Source organism: Elaeis guineensis, chromosome 2, assembly GCF_000442705.2.
Source record: "Elaeis guineensis isolate ETL-2024a chromosome 2, EG11, whole genome shotgun sequence".
NCBI lineage: Eukaryota > Viridiplantae > Streptophyta > Magnoliopsida > Arecales > Arecaceae > Elaeis > Elaeis guineensis.
Window position 1 is genome coordinate 111059663 of NC_025994.2, and position 27105 is coordinate 111086767.

General features: G+C 37.2%; 1 protein-coding gene across 2 annotated transcripts; it reads left to right on the forward strand.

Moving 5' to 3' along the window:
* The first annotated feature begins 527 nt into the window (after positions 1-527).
* Positions 528-26145, forward strand: LOC105043146 (protein VACUOLELESS1). 2 transcript variants are annotated; one of them, XM_073252692.1, is made up of 15 exons: positions 528-1502; positions 3322-3612; positions 6130-6269; positions 10366-10477; positions 10574-10666; positions 11640-11729; positions 11814-11927; positions 13447-13554; positions 13650-13723; positions 13836-13890; positions 21797-21981; positions 24669-24798; positions 24886-24985; positions 25226-25323; positions 25613-26145. In XM_073252692.1, exons 1-15 carry the CDS (start codon positions 720-722, stop codon positions 25775-25777), a joined length of 2538 nt encoding a protein of 845 aa, XP_073108793.1. In that variant the 5' UTR covers positions 528-719; the 3' UTR covers positions 25778-26145. The 2 variants fall into 2 exon arrangements, with proteins under 2 accessions (XP_073108793.1, XP_010918871.1); XM_010920569.4 differs by having other exon boundaries at positions 529-1502; positions 24886-24988.
* Positions 26146-27105: the final 960 nt, after the last annotated feature.

Sequence of the window (27105 nt, forward strand, 5' to 3'; positions counted from 1 at the left end):
AAATTTTTAATATATGTTACATAGATTGATCTGATTAAGAATTTGGATCATTGATTCTATCAAATATATGTTAAAATATTAAATTAATAATTTAATTAAAAAATATTTTAAAAATTTAATATTATATTATCAATAAAATTGTTCTATTAAATATATCAATCAAAATTTTTAATAATTTTATTATAATATTAATAATAATAATCTATCTTAATTCAGATCGTCTTTTAAGATTGTGGGGCGATGCACTGAGTACAAGCTAAGGTTTGACGCCTAATAAAATCTGATTGCCGTATTTCGCGCCCGAAGAATGTTTCTGACCAGTACCGTATAACATCCTCCGGATCGATATATAAACCCAAGCACAATTACACGGTTACCATTAGGCGAAACCCGAAACCGTTACAGGAACCAATATTGGAAGCGAGAAGCGCAAAACGATGGTTATGTGACGACCTTCCATGACACGGGTTTCGTTTATCTAAAACGAACTCGACTTCTTTATTTATTTGTCAGCGGAACTCTTTCAAGGGTACGCCGGTGCGCGTCCATCATTTGCTTTCCACGTCTTAATCAAGAAACGCGACCTCTCTGTCCTATTATTAGTTCATCAAGAAGCCCCTTGCTCCTATTCCTTTCCCTCTTCCCTTCCTCGATGGAGATCTAGGGTTTCCGGCCATCGATTCGAACCCCAGGTGTTTCCCATCTCCCAAACCCTAGTCATGGCGGCCGTCGCCGTGGCCGTCGCGGCGGAGTGGCAGCTCCTCCACGACCGCTATTATCGCAAGCTTGAGATCTACTCCATGCAGTGGGGCCGCATGGACCTCGCCCGCCACCGCGTCGCCTGCGCCCCCTTCGGCGGTCCCATCGCCGCCATCCGCGACGACTCCAAGATCGTCCAGCTCTACGCCGAATCCGCCCGCCGCAAGCTCCACATCTTCAACTCCGCCGGCGTTCCCCTCGCCTCCGCCGCATGGGACCGCCCCGGCGGCCGTCTCGTTGGCATGGCTTGGACCGACGACCAGTCCCTTGTCTGCGTCGTCCAGGACGGCACCGTCTACTTCTACAACCTCCGCGCTGAGCTCTCCGCCCCCCAATTCTCCATGGGCAAGGAGTGCTTCGAGCAGGGCGTCGTCGAGTGCGTCTTCTGGGGGAACGGCATGATCTGCCTCACCGAGGACCGCCAGATCTTTTGCGTCCCTGACTTCAAGAACCCGAAGCCGTGCAAGCTCGCCGACCCGGGCATAGAGGAGTATCCCTTGTGTGTTGCTGTCATCGAACCTCAGTACACGATGTCGGGGAACGTGGAGGTTCTTCTTGGGGTCGGTGATTACGTCTTGGCTGTGGAGGAGGACGGAGTCCAGCAGCTCGGGATCGGGGTAGGCCCGTTGCAGAAAATGGCTGTCTCGCACAATGGGAAGTATCTTGCTACCTTCACGCATGATGGGCGGCTCCTGGTCATTACCACGGATTTCTCCAGGATCATTTCGGAGTACAACTGCGAGGTTAGTCGTGCCTTACTCGCTTTTCTTTATCCTTTGTCTTCTATTTCATGTTTTCTTTACTTTTTTTTTTTTTTTAATCTATCCATATGTTATGATGTTTGTTTGGGAATTTCTGAATGTATAAAGTGTTATTCATGAAACTCCTATCTTATGACCATTATATTGATCCTAACGTTGCTAATATCTACATAGAACAAGCAAAAGCACTTTCTTTTCACCAGTAAAGGGAGAAGAAAGGTAACTTCATTAGTTGTTTAGAAGGTCCTCAAACCGAAAACATCATGTTCAGTCACAATACTTCCTAGTAACCCAGATTACCCAGTTCTTGCTTTTATGGAAATGTTGAGTCTGCAGATAGGCTATTTGGTCTGCATTTTTTTTTTTTTTAAAATTGCAGTTTATGTAAAGTGCTCGGAAGAACTGTTGGATTGTGGTGATTACATGGATTTTGGTGGCCAAATTGTAATGCTCCCATTTAAATGCCAGAGAGGATAAATTCTGATGTTGTATGAAAGAATTTCTTAGCCCAGCAGCTAGCGCTCTCTCTCTCTCTCTCTCTCTCTCTCTCACACACACACACACACACACGCAAAAGGCAACCTTACTTGTTTTGTTTGTTTCCTTAGAGATTTTGAGCTACTAGAGCACTAAAGTGTATTTAGGCAGTATAAAACAGGAAAACATTTGAATTGCAGTCATGGTTTGAAGATGCTATTGTCTAGGGCTTCTTGTGTCAGTTTACTTTGTTAATCATAGCACATTATCTATTTCTTAGTCTCCATCATAGTGTAATTTTAACAAACTGCCAATATTAAGTGCTTTTTATCATTGAGTAACGTGTCAAATCATATTTTCCTAAATTTACACAATACAACACCTCATGCTGGTATTTAATGCGGTACAATTCTCTGTGAATAACTTTGTGTCTATAGTCAGCAATATGTAATCTGATCTTAAGTGTTTTTATTATTTGTTTAGCAGTAATGAAAGACCAGAGATAGACACTTTTGTACTCACCTTTATCAATTATGAAATGCTTCTTACTATCTCATCACTTTGATCTTGTGTCATTTATGTTCCTGATGCCCTTTGGATATAAGTAAATGTTTGGAGCATCCTCATCCTTCCTTATAAATCGATTTATGGTCAAGGTTTGCTGTGCCGACATTAAAAAGCTGGACTAACCGGTCGGTAGCATGGTTCGGTACACCCTCATATTGTTCCATGTCGGGCCCATATCAACGCAGTGGAGAGAGAGAGGGAGGGTCAGAGGAGGGTCTCCTCCCTCTGGCCAATCGAAACAGGGGTCAATTGGGCCCCTTTTTTAATTTTATGATTTTTAAGTGAAGTTAGCAACTTTGTTGCTAACTTGCCGACTTTATCTAAAATCATAAAATAAAAAAAAAATTTTAAATGAAGTCGGCAACATGTTAAAAATTGTTAAAAAAGGGGGGCTTGATGGACCTCTATTTGGATCGTCCGGAGGGTGGGGCAACTCCTTTGGCCCTTTACGGCCTCTGATGGCCTCTGGGCACCTTTGGAGACCCTCCCCTCCTCTCCTTCTCCCTCCCTCCCTCCCCCCTTTCTTTTCCTCTCTCCTTCACCCTCTTCCCCTCCTTTGCCGGTTTTTCATTTTGAACACTAGAACCATCCTAATATGCTGCTAGCATGGCTCAGAACACCCTGGACTTGGCGGTTCACGATGGTTCTGTATTCGTTGCATATGGTGTTGTCTTACATTTTATTTTTTTTAATTGTGCAAACTGTATTCTAAGTGTGATATGTACTTGTAGATATAAATTTTACATCTATCTTGCAGTCAGCATTGCCCCCGGAACAGATAGCTTGGTGTGGGCTGGACAGTGTGCTACTATATTGGGATGAAATGCTTCTGATGGTGGGTCCCCGTGGAAATCCGGTTCGTTATCTATATGATGAACCAATAAGACTCGTTCCAGAATGTGATGGAGTAAGAATTCTTTCAAATTCATATATGGAATTCATACAACGAGTTCCTGATTCCACCGTTTCAATCTTTCAAATTGGAAGCACATCACCGGCTGCTTTATTGTATGATGCTTTGGATCACTTTGACAGGAGAAGTGCTAAGGTATCTTTGTAGTTCTGTAAAATATAAATTAAAAGAACTAGGTCAGCTTTCTTATATATGGATGTTTATGTTCTTGTTGTGTTATTGAACCAGTTGATTGCATGCCACTTAAGAGACTCAGTAATGATAATGTTTTGGAAAATATAGAAGGTGAGATTGTATAACTTTTTGAAGGAAACTAACCACTACTGAGCCAATCAACAAATTTCTTGGAACTCTTGGTGGTTGATTCAAGTCTTCAAGGACTTAAAGAGGATGAGTGTAACTGAAGTTAACTCTTTCTACTATTTTGAATTGGAAAAACCTTATCTTTCTTTCTTTAAGGAGTTATTGATAGATCCTGCAACCTTTCTATTTCTCAGTGGTAAGAATACACGTGCATAATGTTGTCTTATGGGCTAGAGAAATCTGAAGGCTACATTCTATTTTACATGAACTCTTCCAATTCTAATGATCCTTATGCAGGATGTGCTGCTACAAATCGTGATAGCTGCACAATGGTTTTATATCAGCATGTGATGAGATTTGTTATTACTCAACACACACACACACACACACACACACCAACACTAACTAACTAACTAACTACACACACACACACACACACACACATCTACATATACATATACATATAAATATACATATATACACACCTACATATACATATACATATATACATGTATATATACATACATACATACATACATTCATATATATACATATATATATACATACATACACACACACACACACACAGACATACATATACATACATACATACATATACGTGTACACGTGTATGGGTACGTGTACGTGTATACATATGTATATATATACATATACATACATATATATGTATGTGTGTACACACACACACACACACATATATGTAGGTATATGTATGTATGTATGTATCTATATATATATATGTATGTATATGTATGTATGTATGTATATATATATATGTATACATATATATGTATGTATGTATATATATGTGTGTACATATATATGTATACATATATATCGATATATATATGTGTAATGTGCATATAATCTATAATGTAGATGTATAGTTACCATAGTATATACTATGTGATGTATAATTTATGATACATAATATATAGTATATATTACATGTGTATATAGAAATGTATCTATGTAATATGCATGTCTTTATGTATGCATATATCTATCTTGGAGATTTTTTTCCCCAGCTCTAGAAACACATATGGATTATTGATGACTTATCCATTGTATTGACATGTGTCTAACTGGTGTTGAGTAGGAAATAGAAGCCTTTATTGCTACATAGTTTCAATTATAAAGGTAATGTGAAGCCATTTTGTCACATTTTTGTTTCTAGAAAGAGAATGAGTCTACTTTTTCTCTAGACATCTTTATAGGGTTATTCATGGGAAGACCTGCTTTTAGGTTTGCTAGATTTATACGGGCTTGGAAGAAGAGGAATAAAGAAAAAGTAGTTAGAGAAAGGTTCGCTTTAAACTCTAGAATATGAGAACTGATACTATATTAATTTGTTGAGGAAATTTACTGCTGTTTCATATGGATCATCTCATCACAACATATAATGATATGAGTTGCAAGTTACATCAAACTCTGAGACAGCATATTGATCCTCTCTAGTTAATGCACTTTAACCTGGATCATGGAATAGATCATACAAAATAGCCACAGTAAACAATTGATAAGAAAAACTGAAATGTGTTTTGGAAATTAGAAAAGGTTTGTTAAAGAGCTTCTATAAAATCTCGATCAACCTTCTCCAATTTTATCCAGATTCCTTTTCTTTTATTAATCTCAACGACTTAGTCATGCATGTCTTATTTCGTCTTTGACCCATATTCAGAAAATAAGAAATATATAACTAATTGACACATGTTTTAATCCTGCCCTGGTGAACAGGTGTGAATGCTCTGATTTGCAGTCCTAAATGAACAACCTGTGAACTATGGGTTGGCTTATTAGTCAAATAAACCATTATTTATTCCGATGAATCATAGCATTAGTCACTGCAATCTATATTTTAAACAACTGTTGGGCATTTGGCATACTCACAGGTGATCCCACATGACTATCGGAATGAAATATGGATAACAGGGGCCAGTCAAGAGTCTGTAAAAAATCTCAAACCAAAAAAAAGTTGCTTCAGGTGGCACAAGCCCAACATAGCCAAATAGCCTTGCATATTCCCCATCATGTGCATCTTATGTGCTTAATTCCAGTACCAATAAACTTAACTAACACCTGCACCTGCTTGTTCTTCGAATCTAAGACAACAGCTAAATGACTGGGGATGACCTTGAGCAACCTGCTTTTGGCTTTCGATGCCTAGGTTGTTTCTTTGAACTCATACTAAACTTTTACCAGCTAATTTTATTGATGCCATACTTTTAATTCATAGTGAAAATTGGTACCAATTCATGGTCTTTTTATTTTTTATTTATTTTTTTCATGTACAGTTTTTTGAACCTATTATTCTGTTGACATTGGCAGGCTGATGAAAACCTACGATTGATTCGATCCTCTCTGCCAGAGGCAGTGGAGGCTTGTATAGATGCTGCTGGGCATGAATTTGATGTTTCACGCCAACGCACACTACTGAGAGCTGCTAGTTATGGCTGGGCTTTCTGCAGGTTGGTTTTCTTGGGGATTACCTCTCTAGTTTAGAAAAAGAAGATATATGTTGCCCTATGATAGAAGCTTTATCAATTATACCATGTAAACCCCCTTTTTTATGTGAAAAAATATGGGGGTCTTGTCATTTTTTTTTAAAATCAATCTCATGTAGGTTAATTTGGTCATGCCTCTTGTGTTTCCCCTGTTCAATTTTCTGTTATTTACACATTGCTTAACATTAAATCAATTTCTGTTTTTTCTTGTTTTACCATAATTTTGAACTGAATCTAGTAGCAAATGTACTATGCATAGAATAATTATAAAATGGAAAAAATTTTAGGATGTTCCTTTTGGTCTTTTAACTTTTCCTCAATAATGCACACACATTTAGATCTAGAGTGCATATATGTATTATTTTGATATTGAACTGTATTTGGTTTATTCTGATATCACAACCAAAATCTAGCAGCATCTTCATCAATTTGATATTTGTCATTGTAATGACATGATTCACATTTCTAAGTACGTAAAAAAAAATCTCATATTTGACTATTAAACCCTCACTTATTCTTTGAAAGCATTTGCTAACATGTTGATATAGAAAGATTAAAATTCATTCACCATTCCTTGATGTAGGAAACCAAGCTTTCATCCATATCTTTTTTTTTTTTTTTGCTTCTTTAGAATGATATTTTCATCTGTTTGTAAGAAATAATCCTAGAAACTGATGAATATGGGAAATTATACCCCATCAGAATCTTCCTAATAAGTTCCTATCAAGAGATTCATCTTTTATCATTGCAATCCTTTCAAACCCTTTTTTCACAATTTCAACCCATTTTTCCATATTGTTCATCCTCAACTTCTTTGTACCCTTTGTGCATCGCTATAATGTACCTTCTGTTACATTGACTTCTACTACTTTTTGCTACACATGGCAACAGTTGCACTATGGTTTCAAAAACTGTCGAATGCGACCTGTACTGTACAATCTGTGTGAAACCAGCACTAATACAGGTGCTGTGATGCTGAAATAATTGTAATGGTATGTACAGCTGTATCAGTTTATACCAGTCCATACTGGTGTGTACAGGCAACCACCGTACCTGCTGTACTATTCTACACTGATGGTTTTTCAAATTTTTAGAATCAATCAATTTTGGTTCGTACTATAGGTACTAGTGCTATACTATTCCGATGGAAAAACAGTATGGGGCTCCATACTGATATTTAAAACCTTGGGCTGCACCATCTCTATCCAAGTTTCGATGATGATCTCTTTGTTGGTGCAATATTTTTTTGTCATCCAGTTTACTTATTAATAATTTAATAATTGTAATCACAGTGTACATCAACCTCAATATTTTTATCTTTATAGTGCTTCACAACCTCTAGGGGCTGGACTAGAGTTTTTCTCCCAGGCAGCTCAAAAAATTATTATTAACCAAAATGTTTTTCTATCAATAATCTTTTTGTTGCCCTATAATTATAGGTCTGGATTGGGGAGGCATCAAGATTGAGCAAGAGGGATTTGTATTATGTTAAAGGCAATGTTGGCTTTCTAGTTGAATGCAGAGGAAATAGGATTTAGAATAATATAAGTTAAAGATCTGAGCTAATATGAATTATTTTACATGTAACAGTGTTACACCACTTGAAGTTCCAATACAATGTAAGGACTCGTGGTCTTTATACTACCTTACAAAAATTGATTGCATTTTATAATTGCCAGAGATTTCAACAGTTCTTTCAACAAAGCAAAGCATGCTAGATAAACTCTGAAAAAACAAAAATTGACTACATTTGCAATAGCCACAGATTGTCAACAATTCTTTCAAACATTTTAGATAAAAATCATCATTATAAAGCAACAGAATCTTTTATGTCAAATTGCTTACATATTTGAAGGAGCCAAGAAGCCAATCTCATGGTGACCCCAAGAAAAATGAAAATTATTAGGTGATACTAGAAAGTAGAGCAACAGCCATAGAGAAAGAACGAGAGAGAGAGAGAGAGAGAGAGAGAGAGAGAGAGAGAGAGTATTTTCTTGTATGATCAATATCCTAAAATTGATTTAGGTTTGTGCTGGTTAGCAATTTAGTTACGTTCAGTAAAGCTGATTTAGATTTGTGCTGGTTTCCAAATTCCATTTCATTTACATTTGGTTTATATAATGTTGAGGACTAAGAATAGGACATGATATTATTAATCCTTGTTTTTCCAGTGGAATGTAAGAGGGATATTTGAGAAGTAATGGTACAAAAGCTAGTTGTTGGGCCAACTGTTGTTTTAGAGGGGCATACGTCATGGGTCATGACCCCTTGTGTCATGGCTTCACCCACAATCTTCTTTTAATTTTATATGTTAAGAGTTTTTATTTGCTCTTGATCTGGATGACTGTCAACTCAATCTCTGTAAGAACCTTGAATAGTTGAATGTTATATTTAAAGCTAGATTTGAATTCTTTCACTCAGATTTGAAATTTTCCGATTCAGTTGCTAAATATCAGAGTGAGGAAGAAGGAAGAAGAATGGTTTTTTATTTACTCAACATAAAGTCTGGTAGAGCACTTCTTTGAAGACTAAACATGTTCCCTAATTAGATCTATGGCCCTTAGGACTTTATCTTGTTCTAACAATTGCAAGTGTAGGAGCAGATAGGCACTGAGAGAGGGGGGATGAGAAAAGGTGGGAAAAGGGGGAGGTGAGTGTGGTGGGGCATTTAGCATGATGGAGCAGGTTGCCTTTGCTTTTGTTTTATTTCTTTCCTGTCTTATATTGATTTGTTTCTTTCTTGTTTATTCCTCTCTTTGTTTGTCCTTCTAAAATCCAAAAAAAGTGACTCCAGTTTATCTTTCACTTTGGTCATTCAATGCCCTACCCATCTTTTGCACAATCCTCCTTTAGTTGCATCGTCTGTTTTGTTTTGTTTTGTTTTTTTTTAATTATATTTTTTTGAGCTCTGTTAAGATGTTACCACAGAAGTATATCTCTATGTTGGTTTTTTGTTTTAATTTGTTTTGCTGGTCCGTATCTGCCTAAATATCATGGCATCCTTGATAAGTGCACATCTTTGGCCATGCTTTCTTGAAAAATTAAGAGAGACTATGGATAACGTGATCTTTGTGAAAGTCCATGGCTAGATATCGCCACTCTACAATTTTCACTCTTTTCAATAACGTTCATGTAGTAGTTGGTTCATTTTTCTTAAGGGTCATCATTGCTTGCTTTTTCTTCACACACACTCTCTTTGTGTGGTGGTTCATAAGTTCAGTTCCATGATAACTGATGTTACTAATATAATACTTTTATTCTTAGGATTGGTATGTCACAATTTCTTCAATCTTGTGTTTGTGTATGCAAACACCAATTAGTGCCACTAATATCTTCATGCCACAACTTCTTGCTGAACATTCTGGGCACCTTGTTAGCATGGATCATCTAGGACTGTAGTTTCTTGAGTTGGATGTTAAGGACTCGTTTGGTTCATGGGAAGAGGAGGGGGGAAGTGTGGTCAACGGGGCAATGACAAAGTGGCTTATGTTTGGTTGGAGGTTTCAAACAAGAGAGAGATGGGAAGGTAGCCTTCCCATGGGAATAAGCTTCCCACCTCCCATGGGAAATAGAAACCCACATAGAACATGGGAAACCTATTCTCCCATGGGCTTGATAACTGAGGTAAAATCCTTTTTTTTTCCCTCCAGAAATGCCCTTAACATTAGTGGCTTATGTCCTTTTTCTCCCTTGTGGTCAATTTATTAAGGGCATAAAGCTATTTTACACAACTTTCCTTAGAATATAGATGCTCAACCAAAAATAAATCACTCTGAAAAGTGTGCTTCCTATGCTACTTTCCCATGGTCAACCAAATATGCCAAAACCACTTTCCTGCGTATATGTATCCAGGCATAAGTTTCCTCGAAAACACATTCCAGTAAGGTAAAATTTTTCCCATGAACCACATGAATCCCAAGTTTTGGAGGAACAACTATTTAATAGCCAATGTAGTCATAGTTTACAGTAACCCATCAAATGTCTCATAGTTGTTTCATCTTAAAAGAGCAACTTCTTTCTGATTGTGATCTTGGCAATGATATCCAGTTGGCTTTGGCAGTCATTTTCCACAAGACCGTGATCGCTTTCAAGAAATGTGCAAAACACTGCGAGTATTAAATGCTGTTCGCAACCACGAGATTGGGATACCCCTGAGCATTCAACAATATAAGGTCTTCATTGTTCTGCTAGAATTGAGTTGTTTATATTGCATGTATTTTTTTGTCATTGTTTTGTGTTAACCATGACATACATATTCTTTATTGCAGGTGCTTACAGCACCAGTTCTGATTGGGCGCTTAGTTAATGCCAACCACCACCTTGTGGCTCTTCGAATCTCCGAGTACCTTAACTTGAACCCTGTAATTTTCCTTTTCCTTATGTGTTTGTTTGCATATATTTTTCTGTTGCCTGATAAAAAAAGTCAAATAGCATGTAGACTTATATTCCAAGTAGAAGAAATCTGAGCAATGTTCAGTAAAAATAACAATTTTTCTTGTGTACATTATCCATGACTCCAGTAATATGGCAATATGCAAGCTTACTGGGTCGTTGAACAGTGTCTACCATGTTGTATTGTTGCGTAAAATCTTCTAACATGTAGGAATATTAACATGCTTTCTAACCCATGGACTTAATCTAGTGTGGCATCTAAATGCTGGCAGCTGATTGCTGAAAAAATTCTTTTTATTTCGAAGCTTGCATTGACAGAGGTTATGCTTAATAAAAAATTATTGGAAAGTAAGATGCTAAGCCATCCATAGATTCGTTGTGATTGGGCTTTTACTTCAAACACACACGCACGCACACACTCTCACTCACTCACTCACTCACTCACTCACTCAAATACACATAAACTAATCTACAGGCATGTGCAGTGTACTTTTGGTCTAGAGAAGGAAAATATGGAAAAAAATATTTGATAGAAACAAATTGTAGATGAGAGTGGAGGTTTTTAAGGTGTGTGGCAGAGAGAGGGGTTTAGGTTGTAGTAGTTCCATCTTTAAATTTGAATAGGATTCTTATAAACTAAAGGAACTGCCATGTTTCAATCTTGTTGATAGATATAACTGATATTATATAAACTTTTAATTAACAGTTAGTTATTATCCAGTATGGGCAGATATGACAGACCCAAAGCTCTTAATGTGCCTTTTGATATGGTGCGTGTTAGTGTGTCAGCGTGTCTGTGTTTGCTTGTATTATGTGTACATAAGTATATATCTATTGGATATGTCCGTTGCTGGTGTTAAAAATATTTGGAAAAAAGCAATAGATAATTAGATATTATACAAGCTTGCAAGTAATTTTAACTTTATTGAAAATCTTTTGTAGGAGGTGGTTCTAATGCATTGGGCATGTTCTAAGATAACAGCTTCACCAGCTATACAAGATGCTGCTCTTCTTGAAATCTTGCTTGACAAGGTCTGCATTTCCATATGTGTGGAGTTTGCTATATATATTTTCTTGAATCTTGCAATGTCTGAAGCATCAATGGTTGAATTACAGCTGAAATTATGCAAAGGCATATCTTATGCAGCGATTGCTGCTCATGCAGATAACACCGGGCGGCGGAAGTTAGCTGCATTGCTTGTTGATCATGAGCCACGTTCTTCCAAACAGGCATGCTAAATTCCTTAATCTACGAAACTCTTGTTCATGTGTATGTTTGTATGTTTGTTTGCTACATACTGCACTTGATAAGGATGACAAATTTACAAAATACTTATAAACTTCTGAGGAAAGTGAAAGTGGTGCTGCTTTAGAACTGTGATAGACTGATTGACATATCTAATAACTAGAGGTTCACTTGATTCATTTATTGTTCAAGAATATTTGTTATAAATAGCCAAGTCCATGGCAAATTTCTTTTGCCAATACCCTATTATCATTGGCTGCCATGGATATGTCAGCAGTTGGATGTTTCTAACCTTGGGTTTTAACCTTGTCCTCATGTTCTCCTTGGTTGATATTTAGAAGACATGAAATTGATTATTAGGCATGCTAATATAAATGTGCATTGACATGCTTATGTGCATGCACTTACACAGATATATTGTTAATGCCTGTGGTAGCAGCATGTTTTTCTTTATTTTTCCTTTTATGCATATTTATGCATCTTGATTAGTTATTTTATTGGATGGGGTGAATCATTGTCAGGTGACTCAGGTCAATGGAGGATCTCATGATTTGCCTTTGAAACTTAGGGAGCTATATTTGCAGTGAATAGAACAATCAACTAATGACGGAAATAACTATATACATACATACATACAAACAGACAGACAGACAGTCACACACACACACACATACATATACATGCACACTAACTTTAATATGCGAACCTTTTCTCATATTTACATGAGGCTAGTCTCTTGGGTGATCATCCACCTATGGGCTATGCTCTTTCATATGATATTCATAAAGTATACATGAGAACACTATTTGTGTACCTCCGCATATAACCACATACACTGTAATCTTTTCCAACTAACCTGATGCCATGTCATATATGAGGATAGCCTTACGGGTGATTAGCCAAAAGACACCTATGATAGTCTATGTCCTTTCATGCAATATTCAAGTATATGTAAGTAAACAATTTATGTACTTTCACATGACGTGACTAGTTTGAATAAATTTCTTTAACATATTTTTCCCTCTTAAAATTACAAAGGACCATGTATTCCATGTTCGCCTAGTGAATGTTGAAACATTGAGGTTGTATGAGTTTGTGCCAAGAAGACTGTGAACTGGATAGTTGATGGGATTTATGGTAGTGAGTGTTGCAAGTAGCAGTGGCAAAGAAAGTTATTCTTCATCATTCTAGTAATGAATGTAAAATTTTTGGTGATATCAATAGCACCAATGGTTATCTCCACACTTCGCCTATTTGAAATCTAATGTAAAACTAGTTAGTATTGCAACTAGTGAAATGATCATCTAGTGCCTAATTTAAATGTACATGCATACATGTATATTCCTAAATACATGTAAATATTATAAATGTCATACACATACATGTTTATATGTTTGTATGGGGGGAAGGGGGAATATTTATAACCTGACCGTTGGGTTCTTTTTTCACAAGTTGTCGACTTGCACAACGTTTGAAAGCAAAACTAAAACTTGGATTTATCAGGTCCCTCTGTTGCTAAGCATTGGGGAGGAAGATACTGCACTGCTTAAGGCAACTGAAAGTGGTGATACCGACCTTGTTTATCTTGTTCTTTTCCACATCTGGCAGAAGGTATATTTGTTGGGAATAAAAGTACATACTGTATGAATGTAACTGTTATGTATTTTTCTATTTTCGTATCACGTGGAGCTGCTTTTTTATTGCAGAAGCCCGCTTTAGATTTCTTTGGAACAATAAATGCAAGACCTTTAGCTCGAGATTTGTTTATAACATATGCAAGGTATTGCATCAAGCTTTTTATAGGACTGGATTTTCTTTCGCCTTGGTGATTAAAGACTGTATCATTAAAAGTTAACATTTTGAAAATGCACTCGTTGTTTCTCTGATTGCAGATTCTATAAGCATGAATTTTTGAAGGACTTTTTCCTATCAACTGGCCGACTTCAAGTAGGTTGAGTTATTGAAAGGTCCCAATGGAAAAAAATTTTGATTGTTTACTATGTTTTCTGTATCTGCAGAACCATCTTAGTCTTAGGTAGGCATAACTTTAAAAGCAATCCATCTTGTGATATATTATGCTAATTATAGTTCCCTTTGGTTATGAATGAAAATAATCATAGTTGTCACTTATGTTTGTCAATCATTGATTGACTGGATCACTTTTTCATATTTTGGTCATTTTGACTTGATAACCACTTTATGTTAAACAGTGACCTGCTAACTAATTGACAATTATTAGATGGGCGCAAGGCTCGCCGAGTTGGAATAGGACCTTGTGCTGGCTGGTTGGTGGTACGAGTCGGTACACCCTCATATTGGATTGGATCGGGTCCAAACCGGCATAGAAACGAGGGATGAACTGAAGAGAGAAAGAGAGAGGGGGGAGGGACGGAAAGAAAGGCCGGTGGAGATGCTGATGGTGGCCACTGGAGGGCCGCCGAGGCCTCCTAGACTCACGGTCCTTCATGAGAGAAAATGAAAGTAGAGAGAGAGGAAGAGAGGGAAGAGGGCCGCCGAGGCCTCCTAGGCTCACGGTCCTCCGTGAGAGAAAATGAAAGTAGAGAGAGAGGAAGAGAGGGAAGAGGAAGAAGGGGAAGGCGATGGGGAGGTTGTTGGAGGGCCGTCGGTGGCCGTTAGATGGCTCAAAAAGCCTAACAGTCATTGTAGGTTCGAAACAGAGGTAGTGTCCTATTTCATCGTGTTTTTTTTAAATGCAATAAATAGTGAAGCCAACAATGGGTTTGTTGGCTTCACTATTTATCGTCTTTTTTAAAAAAGACGATTAAATAGGGGTATCGCCCCTATTTCGAACCCATGGTGCCGTCCGACGGCTTCCCCACTGCTTTTCCCTCCCTCTTTCCTCCCCCTCTCCCTCTCTCTCTCTCTTCTCGCATCTCATGGAGGATCGTGGAGCCCCGGAGGCCTCGGCAGCCCTTTGGTGGGTTTGTCGAGCCACCGCCAGCCACCTCCAACCTTCCCCTCCTCTATCTTTCTCTCTTTTCTTCTCCTTTGCTCCATTTTCGCCAACGTTTCGAATTGAATACCCGAATCACACTGATTAGCTGCTGGTATAGTTCGGCATGCCTTGAACTATCTAGTTTGGTGAACCCTTGATGGGTGACTCAGTGCACAAGGCTCCTACCATTACGAGGTCCAGGGAGTGTCAAATATATACAGCCTTAACCCTTCGTGCAAAGAGGCTATTTCCATGTTCCAAACTTGTGACCTAGTCACGATGCAACAATCTTACCGTTGCACCAAGGCTCACCCTTTGCAAAATTAGACCGTAAGCAGACTAAATAATTGTTACATTGCATTATTGTTTTTTATTTGTGGATAATATTGTTTAATTGTTTTCTATAGTCTTACTTTTAGTTATTACCGTTTAGCGTAAGTAGAAAACATTGAAGAGCACATAGAGCAAGGCATTATGCCTAGACAAAATACCATATGAGGTATGCTACATCATTGGGGAACCATGTGATTCATGTATTTGTAGATCAAAATAGACAGCATGCTGAGTTGAATCAACTATCATGTTGATATTATCAATGGTCATGTCATAAAGATGGAGATTGTCCAAGTCTGAGGAATTGTCAACATACTTTGTTAATCATTTGGCTTTATAATAATTTGATCAGTTGTTGATGCCATTGTTTTGTTTAGGCAATTGATGGATAGGCTTAGAGAGGAAAAGAGATAAAACGTGCACATGATTTCTATTAACTTAGAGTTAAGCATGTGACAGGTATCAGGAAGTGCCTCATGGGGTTACATGGTAGCTTATGGATGAATGCTGAAATTAAAGAGATGTATTGAGATCTAAAGAATGTTTATGATCTACCAAAGGCAAGTGTGAAATTTTTTGTGGTGAGACAAGCAAATTTTGGTTGCAGTTGCCCAAAAAATGATCCAACTTAAAGAGCCTACCATCGCATGCATCATAGATTGGTCTGAATCTTGATAATTAGATGACGTTGTTGTATAATGTCTCATATTGCTATAGTATAAAGTTAATTTTTGAGACAAGAACCTGTTTAGATTGGATAAGAAATAGAAAAAGGTGAAGTTTAAAGAGGAGCATAACCAGAATTAAGAAATTTAGCTGGAAATGGAGTGAAAACTAATCATTGTTCAAAGATAATGGTGAAGAGGTACCAATATGATTCTTCTTGTTTTCTTTTTTAAATGTGAACAGATAGGAAAAAGATAAATTTAATAAAATGGGGTGTGGAGATGAATGAAGAGGATATGAATTTGGTTAGAAATTCTGGTATCTGATCAAATTTGGATATAAATTCAAATATCCACTTGTCAGTCTGGTTGGATCCAGTTCTGAATTTGATTTTAAGGATTTTTACATCTGGATCCAGGTAGCCGGCAGACAAGTTCAAAATAACCCTTTCAAAGCAGTGACCTTTCACTTGGATAGCAAACGCTTAACAACCAAGCTGCAAAATCATTTGTTGCTATTTTATATAGGTAGTTTTACCTATTTATATCTATTCACATCATTAAATGGTCACTTGATGTATATTCTGATATTTCATATTTAAGTCATTAATGTTTATATATTTCTTTGATATTCCATTTCTCTTCGATAAAAATGCATTGAATATACTTATATTATTCTCTATAATATTTGCAGAACTTTATTATTAAAAACATTTAAAATATTAATAACTTTTATGTGTTCCTACATTACCTATAATTTTTCTTACAAGCTCTCTAAAAATGGATAATTCGTGATTAGTTTTTATTTACACAGTAATTAAAGAGTAATGGTGGTATTTGATGCAAAAAAATTATTAATATTTTTATATTATATATTTTATTTTTTAAAATTTTTAATATTTTAATACAAATCCCATCGGAACAATGACATGGACTCTTGACTGGGTCGGTCTCTGTGCGCGTTTAATAACTATGATTTAGAGTCTTAGTGACGTGTCACATGCAATCTGGATGTGGCTTATGTAATTAATATTAGTTTTTATTATTGGATTTGACTTAGAATCTGATTTATATCCAAATAATGTCCGATGTGTATGTGTCTTGGATAGAAAAGGGATGGTTATAGCTAATAGCTGACTTGTATCTATATCCATTGCGAACAAATATAGATATGCTTAATATCTGCTTGTCTGTATTGGTTTAGAACAAATATGGATACTAATTTTGGTATCTATTTACTATTTGTATCATTTCATACTCATGGAGAAAATATTCGTACAAGCATGCATATACTAGTATCAGCTCCATATCCATTTTCAGCCTTAGACCTCACTAAGTCATAGGGTTGCTATTTCAAATGTTGGGTCAACTACTATGGCCAATTACATATTAAAAATGAAAAATACTGACATGCATGGTGGATGGCCTGGTGACAGAGGAGAGTGGTGTCAGTGTATTGGCATCAGGAGGTTGGGGTCAGAGACATTTAAGACACAGTGAAAGAGTGACCTTAGTGTTTGGACTTCGGAAGCAAGGTTGTGGTGGAGAGGTGGCATTGAGAAATCAGGTAGTGGGTGGTGGAGCTGTAAAGGAGATGACCAACAAGTAGGGAGCAAGACAATGAAGGAGTGAGTGCCTCAGCCACCAGCAGATGTGATGCTTTGGATTGTTGTTGGTGTAGTAATGTTGGTGAAGTAGGGAGCAAGACAATGAAGGAGTGAGTGCCTCAGCCACCAGCTGATGTGATGCTTTGGATTGTTGTTGGTGTAGTAATGTTGGTGCACTCAAAGAGGAAAGGAGTCAAACATGGAGAGAGTTAGCCAGTTAGGGCTTCTTAGTTCTCTCCCTTTTCTGAACTTTTACAATGTCTTTGTCCAAACTACTAAGGATGTAAAACCTTTAGATAAAAACCTTGGAAAGAAATGGTCTCTGATGGTTGCTTAACTAACCCATTCAATTTGTAAAGTCGTTCAGGTCACACTATTTGTTAAAGCTCTGGTTTAAATAAACCATAAAGGGCTTGTCTGGATACATGTCAAAACCATTATATTATCAAGGAATCATGCATCCGAAGGGAATCCCAACCATATCATGTTTTTTCCCCCAAATTGCTGTTTAGATTGCAATATGGAGTTTAAGTTAAACATGAAAAAAACCTGACTCCATGTGAAATAAAAATCCACTCCAACTCGATTTTTCTTTTCCTACATTTATCATGTGGAGCTTTCCTTCATGGGTTCCTCATTATTAGAAGTAGCCCTTCCACCCCCAAGTCTCCCTGTGGGTGACCCCAAGATGTCCGGTCCCCATGGAACAATAGTAGGCTCCTAAGTCCAATCTATGTTCTGGCTATTGCCATTCAAATTGTTATTGTCCTCTCCCTTTTCATCTACTAAGTGTTTTTTAAGGATAGAAGGTGAGAGATGAAACTAGATAGGATGAAGAGATCACATATATTGGTCTTTTCCAAGGTGTTGGAACTTGGCTTCATTTTCAGTTCTGGTACTTCTGATTGAGTTTCAATTTCAACAATTCTGGCCATTTCTCTCTAAGTTTTGGGCAAAAAATTTCAGAACAAAGTTTTTTTTTTTTTAAAGGGAACAAATTAAAAGTAACAAAAGTAGTTAAGGCTAGTTATTGCACATCATCTTATTGTCTTTTATCTTGGATCATAATTTTGTATTTTGAGTAATCAAGCACCATCCTTTTCACCATTTCATATTACCTCTCTCCATACTGGAATATTTCAAAGTCAACAAAATGAAAAATAGTTCCTAATCATAGGATTGACAAGAGTATGCCATCTAGCACATAATTGATAAGTTATAAGATTCGAAGCTATGTGATATGTCCTTTGGATATATCATGAAATAATTTCATTCACCAACGCACTCAGGTATGATATGAAACTAAGACCATGGTTCTACCAAGTACTCCAAGCACTTAATCAAGGAAGCATAGTAACATTTTAATTTGTTCAAGGTTGATGCCTACTAATTTATGATAACAACATTCATTAGTCCATCAATAGACATGAAACAGCATATCATTCTCTACTCGTATTAAATCAGCAAGATAAATTAGAAGTTATCCAATGCTTAATGCATGCAAAGAATGTTTTGTGAAAATATTTTGTTTAAAGTCTAATCATAACTAGATTAGCAGAATGTTGAGAGGCTAGAGAGGCTCCATAAATTCTACCATAAGAAAAAGAAAAGAAACAATATTTTCAGTTAGTTTTAGCGAAAATAGGTTAAGCCAAAGCCGTCAGACACCACCAACACTGACTGAAATTGGCTGATTTTGGATTGAACTTGACTGAAACTGATTCATTTTGGTAGAACCGGATCAATTTTGGTTGAAACTTAAAAACTTGGTCGGTCTCTTTTCAGATTGTCAGATGCCTGGCCTGGCCCTTGGAAGATGAAGGCACAATCTCTCTTGGGCTTTGTGCTTCGAAGCCAGAGATTGGAAATTTGATACTTGTTTATTCTATTCTTATTAGGGAAGATTCAACATTCAAACATAATGAGAACCTTGTTGATTGAAATCATGAAATTAGAGGGGAATGAGTGGAGCTAGAAATGCACACCTACTATATTTCAGTTTGTTGGATTTTGTGTATTTCTTCCATAGAATTTTCCATCATTATCCAAACAGCAATTGAAATAGAATTTCAAACTAAACTTTTCTTTTGGGATCTCAATAGCAACATTCTATTCTATGGTTTTACACTTCTTGGGTAATTGCTGCCTGAGCATCCAAACATTCCCTGGTGGTGGGGCTGGGCTTTCTTTCTAGGTGATCTGATAGCATACCTGGACTAAGCCAAGCCAAGTGGCACATACCAATGTGCACAGCAAATCTGATCCTGGTATGATGATAGGTGTTTGTGATCAAAGAAGCCTCTGAGACTTTAGGGAGTATCTTAAATGACATGGAACATTGGTGAAAAAGAGGGTCCTGCCACATGGATGCTGAGGAGATGAGAACACCGAGGGTTATGTGGAGTGGTTATGTGCAGCAAAATTGAGCCAATAGTGTTAAACTCTAGTACATGTCTTGAAGCATGCTAGTGGATAACATGTTGGATGGTTTGAGCATGGTAAGGGGCTTGAATTATTGAAGAGGTCAAGAGAGGAGATGATTGGGTCAAAACTATGCTCATGTAGGTAAAGTAAAACATAAATCATATATTCAAACACCAAGTAAGTGGAATTGTGGTTGTTGGTTATGGTACTGTATAGATTCATGCAGCCGAAGCCAACTGTTTAGATTAAGGCTTAGTTGAGATGAGTTGAATTTATGGTCCTGTTTACAGGTTCTGTCTCCACACATACTGTTCTTCTGCTAGAAAATGTACCAAATAATTCAGTATGTTTCTGCGGCTAAAAAGCCAAACATCTTTGGGCAGTATAATCATTTATGGTAAACAAATTGATTCATTGTAATAATTAAAATGTGTTCTTGTTTTTGCCCACTAGATTATTAAAAAACTACTAAACATAATTTTTGTGTGCTATACATAAGTATGGCTATGAAATTTGTCTCATAATTGGCAAAAGTTTGATATCTTGACAATGTGATTTGTATGGAAGGATGATAAGTAGCATTTAGCTTGTTACATCCTTAAGATATTCCTTGTCTTATTGCTTTGACATATTCCTACATTTGAATGCATATGTCCATAACATTTGTTTGCTGCTGTTATCGGCAATGTTTACAAAAATACTTGTTGAAATTTGGAAAAAATTAATATTTTTAAGCATTTGATGATTTTATACATTTAGCACTATTTTTATTGACTTTATTATCTTGCATGTTAAATGCTAAAGGTAAATATCAGTTTCCTATATAATTGGAACCAAGGTTTGCCGTGCCAGTATCGGATCCCGGACTAGTCGGTTGATGATATAGTTCAGTACGCTGCCATACCATTTCATGCTGGGTTCGAACCGACACAGCTGAGAGGGGGAGAGGGAGGAAAGAAAGGAAAAGAGAGAGAAGAAAGGGAAGGAAAGGGAGAGGGAAACGGCCGTCGGAGGGCTGGCGAGGCCATCGCTGCTACTACTAAGGTGGTGGGCCTCATCTCTATCCGACACAGCAGAGAGGGGGAGAGGACAAGAAAAGAGAGGAGAGAGAGAGCGAGGAGGGAGGAAAAGAAGAGGGAGATACGGCTTTTAGATGCCGCTGGAGGCATTGCGGAGGCGGTGGGCCTCCATTCGATCGAAATAGGGGCTTCGGCTCATGTTTCTTTTTTATTTTTGTTTTATCAGGCATTGCCGACTTCATCGAAAAATCCAGAAAAAAAGAAAAATATTGGAGAAGTCTCTGTTTCGATCGAACAGAGGCCTACCACCTCTGCAGTGCCTCCTTTGGCCTCGGCGACCCTCTGCCAACCTCTAGAGGCCTTTTCTCCATCTCCTTTTCCTTTCCTCCCCTTCTCTCTCTCTCTCTCTCTCTCTCTCTCTCGTGTTGGATTGGGATGAGGCCCACCGCCTTGGCAGTAGCAGCGGCCTCACCGGCCCTTCGGAGGCCATTTCCTCCTCTCCTTTTTCTTCCTTCTTTCTCTTTTCCTCTCTTTCCTTCTCCCTCTGGTTTTTTTTCGATGTCTCTTTTTGAAGGTTGGAACCATCCAGATCTACTGTTTATACGGTTCGGCATGCTTCGAACTGGATGGTTTAGGGTGGTTCAGCTTTCCTTGATTGGAACTGCATGAGCAAGTATAAGTCCATATGATCTTTGTCTTTCGAAAGCTTGTATCTTTTTTTTTTTTTTTGTCATTCCATATAATAACAAGCATGAATTGTTATTTTGCTTAACCTTGAACAACCTTTCTACTATCCCCCTCAATTTTAGAATGCTTCATTCAATATAATCAAGATACTGGTTTTTGCAGGATGTTGCTTTCCTCTTGTTAAAGGAATCATGGGACCTAGAAAAGAATCCAATGGCAAGCAAAGGAGGATCTCCTCTCCATGGACCACGCATAAGGCTTATTGAGCAAGCTCAGAAACTTTTCTCTGAGACCAAAGAACACACCTTTGAATCAAAAGCTGCTGAGGAGCATGCAAAATTGTTGAGGTAATAAAATGGATGATTGACTGGTTTTCACACCATTTTACAGGCTAAATACCTGATTCCTTAACCATCTCCAAGTGTATATAAATGACAGGCTGAAACACTGTTGCCTCAGGCAGGGTTGAACAAAATACAAGCAGACAGCAAAAGCAATCTTGATGTGACTAGCACTGCAAGTTGTATTGCAAAATATAACTCCATGGAACTAATTTAATGACCATCTATCATCATCATTCTTCAGGTGTTCCTGTGGTGGTTGTTTAGGCAAGTTGTGAGAAAACGTAGGCATTTGACAAAATTGTGCAAATTTCTATAAGGAAAAAGTAAGGAGCAATGAGGAAAAACTGTAATCAGATTTTCTCATTCTGGAAATAGATAGGATGCATCATACTTTCTATTAAGATTTATATTATATGATTTAGTTTAGGGTATCAGAATTGTATAAAGGAATAGAATAGCAACTTTTTGATCTAGATCCATAAGTCCTTTCTATAATGATCTTTGCTTGGCTTTTGCAGAATTAGTTTGAAAATTCTTTCATTTCTTTCAGCTAAAGGAATCTTGTTTGACAATGGTTTGAGCTATAATAGAGAGTTGATAGTAAGCTGCTCCATGGAGATTGGAGTTTTATGTGCTGTTCATTAATAATTATTTCTTTTTATTTGTACATTGTTTGAAAATTCTTTCTTTTCTTTCAACCAAAAATTTCTTGTTTGGTAATGGTATCTAGAGATAGAAAGTTGATGTGGGGATTGGTGGAGTTTCACATGCTGTTTAGTAGTAATTATTTCTTTTTATTTGTACATTGTTTGATATGATTTTACAAATTACAACTTTCTCATCCTGGTGCATCCTTTTTATTGAGAGTACAAGCAAAGCATTGTAGATGGCTGAAGATGTTGACCATATGTAATTTAACTTTCTAAGGCTGGATACCAGGGATACAATCTGTCACATCTTGGTGCATCCAGAAGTTGCAATTCCGGTGACTTCTTGGTTCTTAGGTTCTTGATTAGTGAAAAGCTTTTTCTGATATGCATTAGGTTTATTTATGTTAAGGTTGTTAAATTTCACTTCTTGGACTGGAAACAATTTTCTCTAATCCATTCTATCCTCTCCCCTATCTCAGGATTAACTAAGGCTCAATCTGGTCTGCAGATGATGCATCTAGTCACACTGGAATTATTGCTCCTAGGCAATGTGTTGGGACAATATGATATGCACATTTCTTTTGTGAGGCCTTAATTTGAGTTCTATTTCATAGGCAGCCCCATCTTGATGGGATAAAGTTAGGCTGTTCTTTTCAATTAAGGAATTTCTGGTCCCAGAAACAAAGTGGTATTTCCCCTACATGTTCAAAGAAGCTCAAATTAGCATGGTTATCCTAATCAGGTTCTTTGGGTTGCTATTTGACTCCAGTCATGTCCTAGTTACTTGTGGAGGTATTCTGCAGCTTTTTACGAGTCTATGCTAGTGCTTATGGGTTACAATTATCATCAGTTTTACCATGAGCAATGTTAATAAACTGATGGTGCTTCCTTCCAGCAATATCCTTGGGTGAGGACACAGCCATTGAGGAAGGGTTCCAAACAAAACGGGAGGGGGAATTCAAGAACTTTTCATAAGATGCTTCTTACTTGGATGAATGAAGCAAACACATGACTGTTAGATGTTTCAATTATTAAACCATATTGACATGAATATCACATGATGGACCTACATAAAGTATGCTGCCTCTGCCTGAAGGAGTTTCCCAACTATTGTGTCTTTGGAGGACATGAACAGAGACCAGTCTTGGTTATTGAAAAGTTATTGGCTTTTACATTTTTATCAGATGGAGGCATGCTGGATTGACAGGCCTGTGAGGTAGAGAGCGTCACGCTGTTGCTATGCGCCACATAGCCTAGTAGCCTGTCTAGATAGATCTGAAGCCAAGAGTCAACTGGGGCCCACACAAATAGATGTGCAGTTGATGAAGTATTTGGCTGCCATATGTTTATGCTTGTCTAGATTTGGCACTGTGCTTATCAGATTTTATCATATTTTTAATAATTTCAAGAATTGCAAGAAGCTCAAACAACACTTGAATGTGTCAAATGTGAACTCTCAGACGTCAGAAGTTTGTGCTTGTCAAACTGCTTCTTGTGCTTTATCATTGGATGATAACCATCCAAAGAAAACAGCTTGATCTTGATGCTTTCAAAATGTAATACTCCATGTTGTTAGAGTCGGGTGGGTCATAAATCATAAAAGGGGTAAGATCAGGCAGACTCACGGACTGCAAGATCCTTTCTGTTGAGTTAATTGTAACGTAGATGAATTTAACAAACAATTGTAAGACTATGAAAATTTGCCTCTTGCTTTTAAATCCACAGATCCTAAATTTTTTCTTTTACCTTTTAGAAGAAAAATGCTTCTTGCTAATTTTTGTGCTTGAGGTTTGTTAGCAATAAATAACTGATTCATAAAGCCATGTAATCAAATAAATTATAGAAAATGGAATTTCATAAGGTTTAATGTAAGTTTTATAATCAAGTTGGATTATATGATCCAAGGGATTGTATGATCCATGAAATGGATCTAAATCTTATGATCTTAACTGATCGTCCTTATGGTCAATGTTAATTGAGCTATAACTAGAACTATTCCTTGTGCATTTCCCATCTTTTACTTGCATTTCTTTTTTATAGGTTGCAACATGAGTTAGAAGTCTCAACAAAGCAGGCTATATTTGTTGGTTCTAGCATCAGCGATACTATTCGAACTTGCATTGTACTGGGAAACCATCGGGCTGCAATGAGAGTGAGAGCAGAATTCAAGGTTCTTACAATTTTTTCACTTGAACAAGTCTCAAATATAGTAATTGCATCTTTCATGATTTCTGTTATGAAGCTAATCTTTTTGCAGGTTTCTGAGAAGAGATGGTACTGGCTGAAAGCGTTTGCATTGGCTACTGTGAGAGACTGGGATGCTTTAGAAAAATTTTCGAAAGAGAAGAGGCCACCGGGTGGTAAAATTTCCAAGTTCTTTAGTCTGCCACACATTTTTCATGAATTTACACATCAGTGTAGTAGTACAAATAAAATTGCAAATAAAGTATTTTTTTTAAATGAGCTAAAGGTTATTTTAAGTTGCAGATATATAAATAAAATCACTTCTTCTGTTACCACTATTTTTCACTTGCATATCTTCTATATAATTATATTATTCATTTAGTAATTCTGCAGTTCCTTTATCTTATTAATAGGTTATAAACCCTTTGTGGAAGCCTGTATTGATGCCAATGAGAAAGCAGAAGCTCTCAAATACATTCCGAAACTTGCAGAACCCCGGGAAAGATCAGAGGTATAATATATATGTTTTTGATTAACTTTATATATCATTAGTTTTATATATCAATAGGAGACCTTGAGAAAGCTCTCTAAGTACTGGTGTTGACTTTTAGAAGGAAGTTTCAGCATTTTATTGCCATGTCTCCGGAACTTGCCTTACACATAGCGGTCTTAATTCAGACATTCCAACATCCGGTGTCATGGCAAGTTCAAACATGGACATGCTTGGCCATCATTCCAAGTTCCTCTTCATTTGGTTTTTATTTATCTTGTCTTATTCCTTTTTTTTTTTTTTAAACCAGGCATATGCACGAATTGGCATGGCTAAGGAAGCTGCAGATGCTGCATCACAGGCTAAAGACAGTGAACTGTTTGGCCGGCTAAAACTAACTCTAGCACAAAATGCTGCTGCGTCCTCCATCTTCGACACTTTGCGGGACAGATTATCTTTCCAAGGAGTTTATTAACAAATTTTTTGGATACATTTAAAGTCATCTATGCAGCACCATGGCCATGATGAAATGGTAGTCAATCTTGATTTCATGTATCATTCCTCTCTGTTTTTAGTCTGTGGAAACTTTTTGGTGCTATATTGAGATGCCCTTGTTTCCTTGTTGGCTGTCATCCTTTTTGTTTTTTTTGGTCGATGGTGGTAGTCTTACGTTTGACATAAATGTTAGTCCTGTACTGAAAGGCTGAAAATTATAGTTGCAAGTTGCACCACTTGCTAGCTGAGCAATCGGTGTTTAGGAAGATGTTGTAAAGGAATGGTTTGTGCGTTGTTATTATGATTATTATTTTGTAATGTAAAGGATTTGTTTGTGCGGGATTACAATTGTGCGTTAAAATTTATGACACGGTTCCATCCTTAGAGTGGTTGCAAAAAGCTGGACGCTGACAGTCGACGTGTCATACTTACTGCACTGCCTGGTCTCCCTGTTTTGCATGTGGTGGAACTTACGTAGGTCCTTTTCTTGAATTAAGACGAATCTAGGTCCGGAGCTCCTCCTTGTCTCAAAGAATTTTAATCATGCGGAAGTGCCATTCATTGTTGTCACGTACCACAATAGTTACAAGGCGTCTCAGTCAACCCAACAGAATAAAAAGAAAAAAAGGGTGAGCGCCTGTAAAACAAGTGAAGTCTCTAGTTGGGACTTCCGGGAAGCGCTGCTTGCCGGCGAGCATTGTTCTGCCTCCGGCAGAATACAACTAGAGATAGCAAGAATTGGTGCCATGTATGCAGGATGCTAGTGAGACCTACAGTTTGTGGTGTCACAATCAGTGACTAGAGCGAACGCAAGCTGATGAATCATTTAAGAGATTGTTTGGTTTACAATTGGAATCAAAATAAAAATTGAAATGACTTGAAATCGAAATCAAAATGATCAAATCTCTCTAAAGTACTTGATTCATGATCAGAATCGAAACTGAAATAAAAATTTGAATTCATAAAAAAAAATAAGAATTGAGATCTATATAAATTAGATGATTTTTATTTCATTCCGAAATTGAAATGATATTCTTCTCAACCAAACAGTTGGAATGGGAGTTACCTATTTTGATTCGAGAACCCACTCACTCCAACCAAACACCTCTTAAAAAAAATTGAACTAAAGTTGGGCACATATACTGAGTAAAAGAGTGCACTAGCCTACCAAATGAAGCGTGCGGGAGCAATACTGCTGGATTATTTCAATCGCAAATCAGTTGTATCATGGTGGCCATTGTGTACTAAATTAGTGGATTATGCACTTGAAATTTCAATGTATGACCTTCTAATCTGTATCTATGTTAC

What these genes read in the sequence shown, in the direction of transcription:
- LOC105043146 (XM_010920569.4), top strand. Translation starts at nt 720, where the DNA reads ATGGCGGCCGTCGCCGTGGCCGTCGCGGCGGAGTGGCAGCTCCTCCAC. An exon ending in TTTTCCACATCTGGCAGAAG is followed by an intron (nt 13,555 to 13,649) that starts GTATATTTGTTG and finishes TTTTTATTGCAG; the next exon opens with AAGCCCGCTTTAGATTTCTT. An exon ending in AGAGAAGAGGCCACCGGGTG is followed by an intron (nt 24,989 to 25,225) that starts GTAAAATTTCCA and finishes TCTTATTAATAG; the next exon opens with GTTATAAACCCTTTGTGGAA.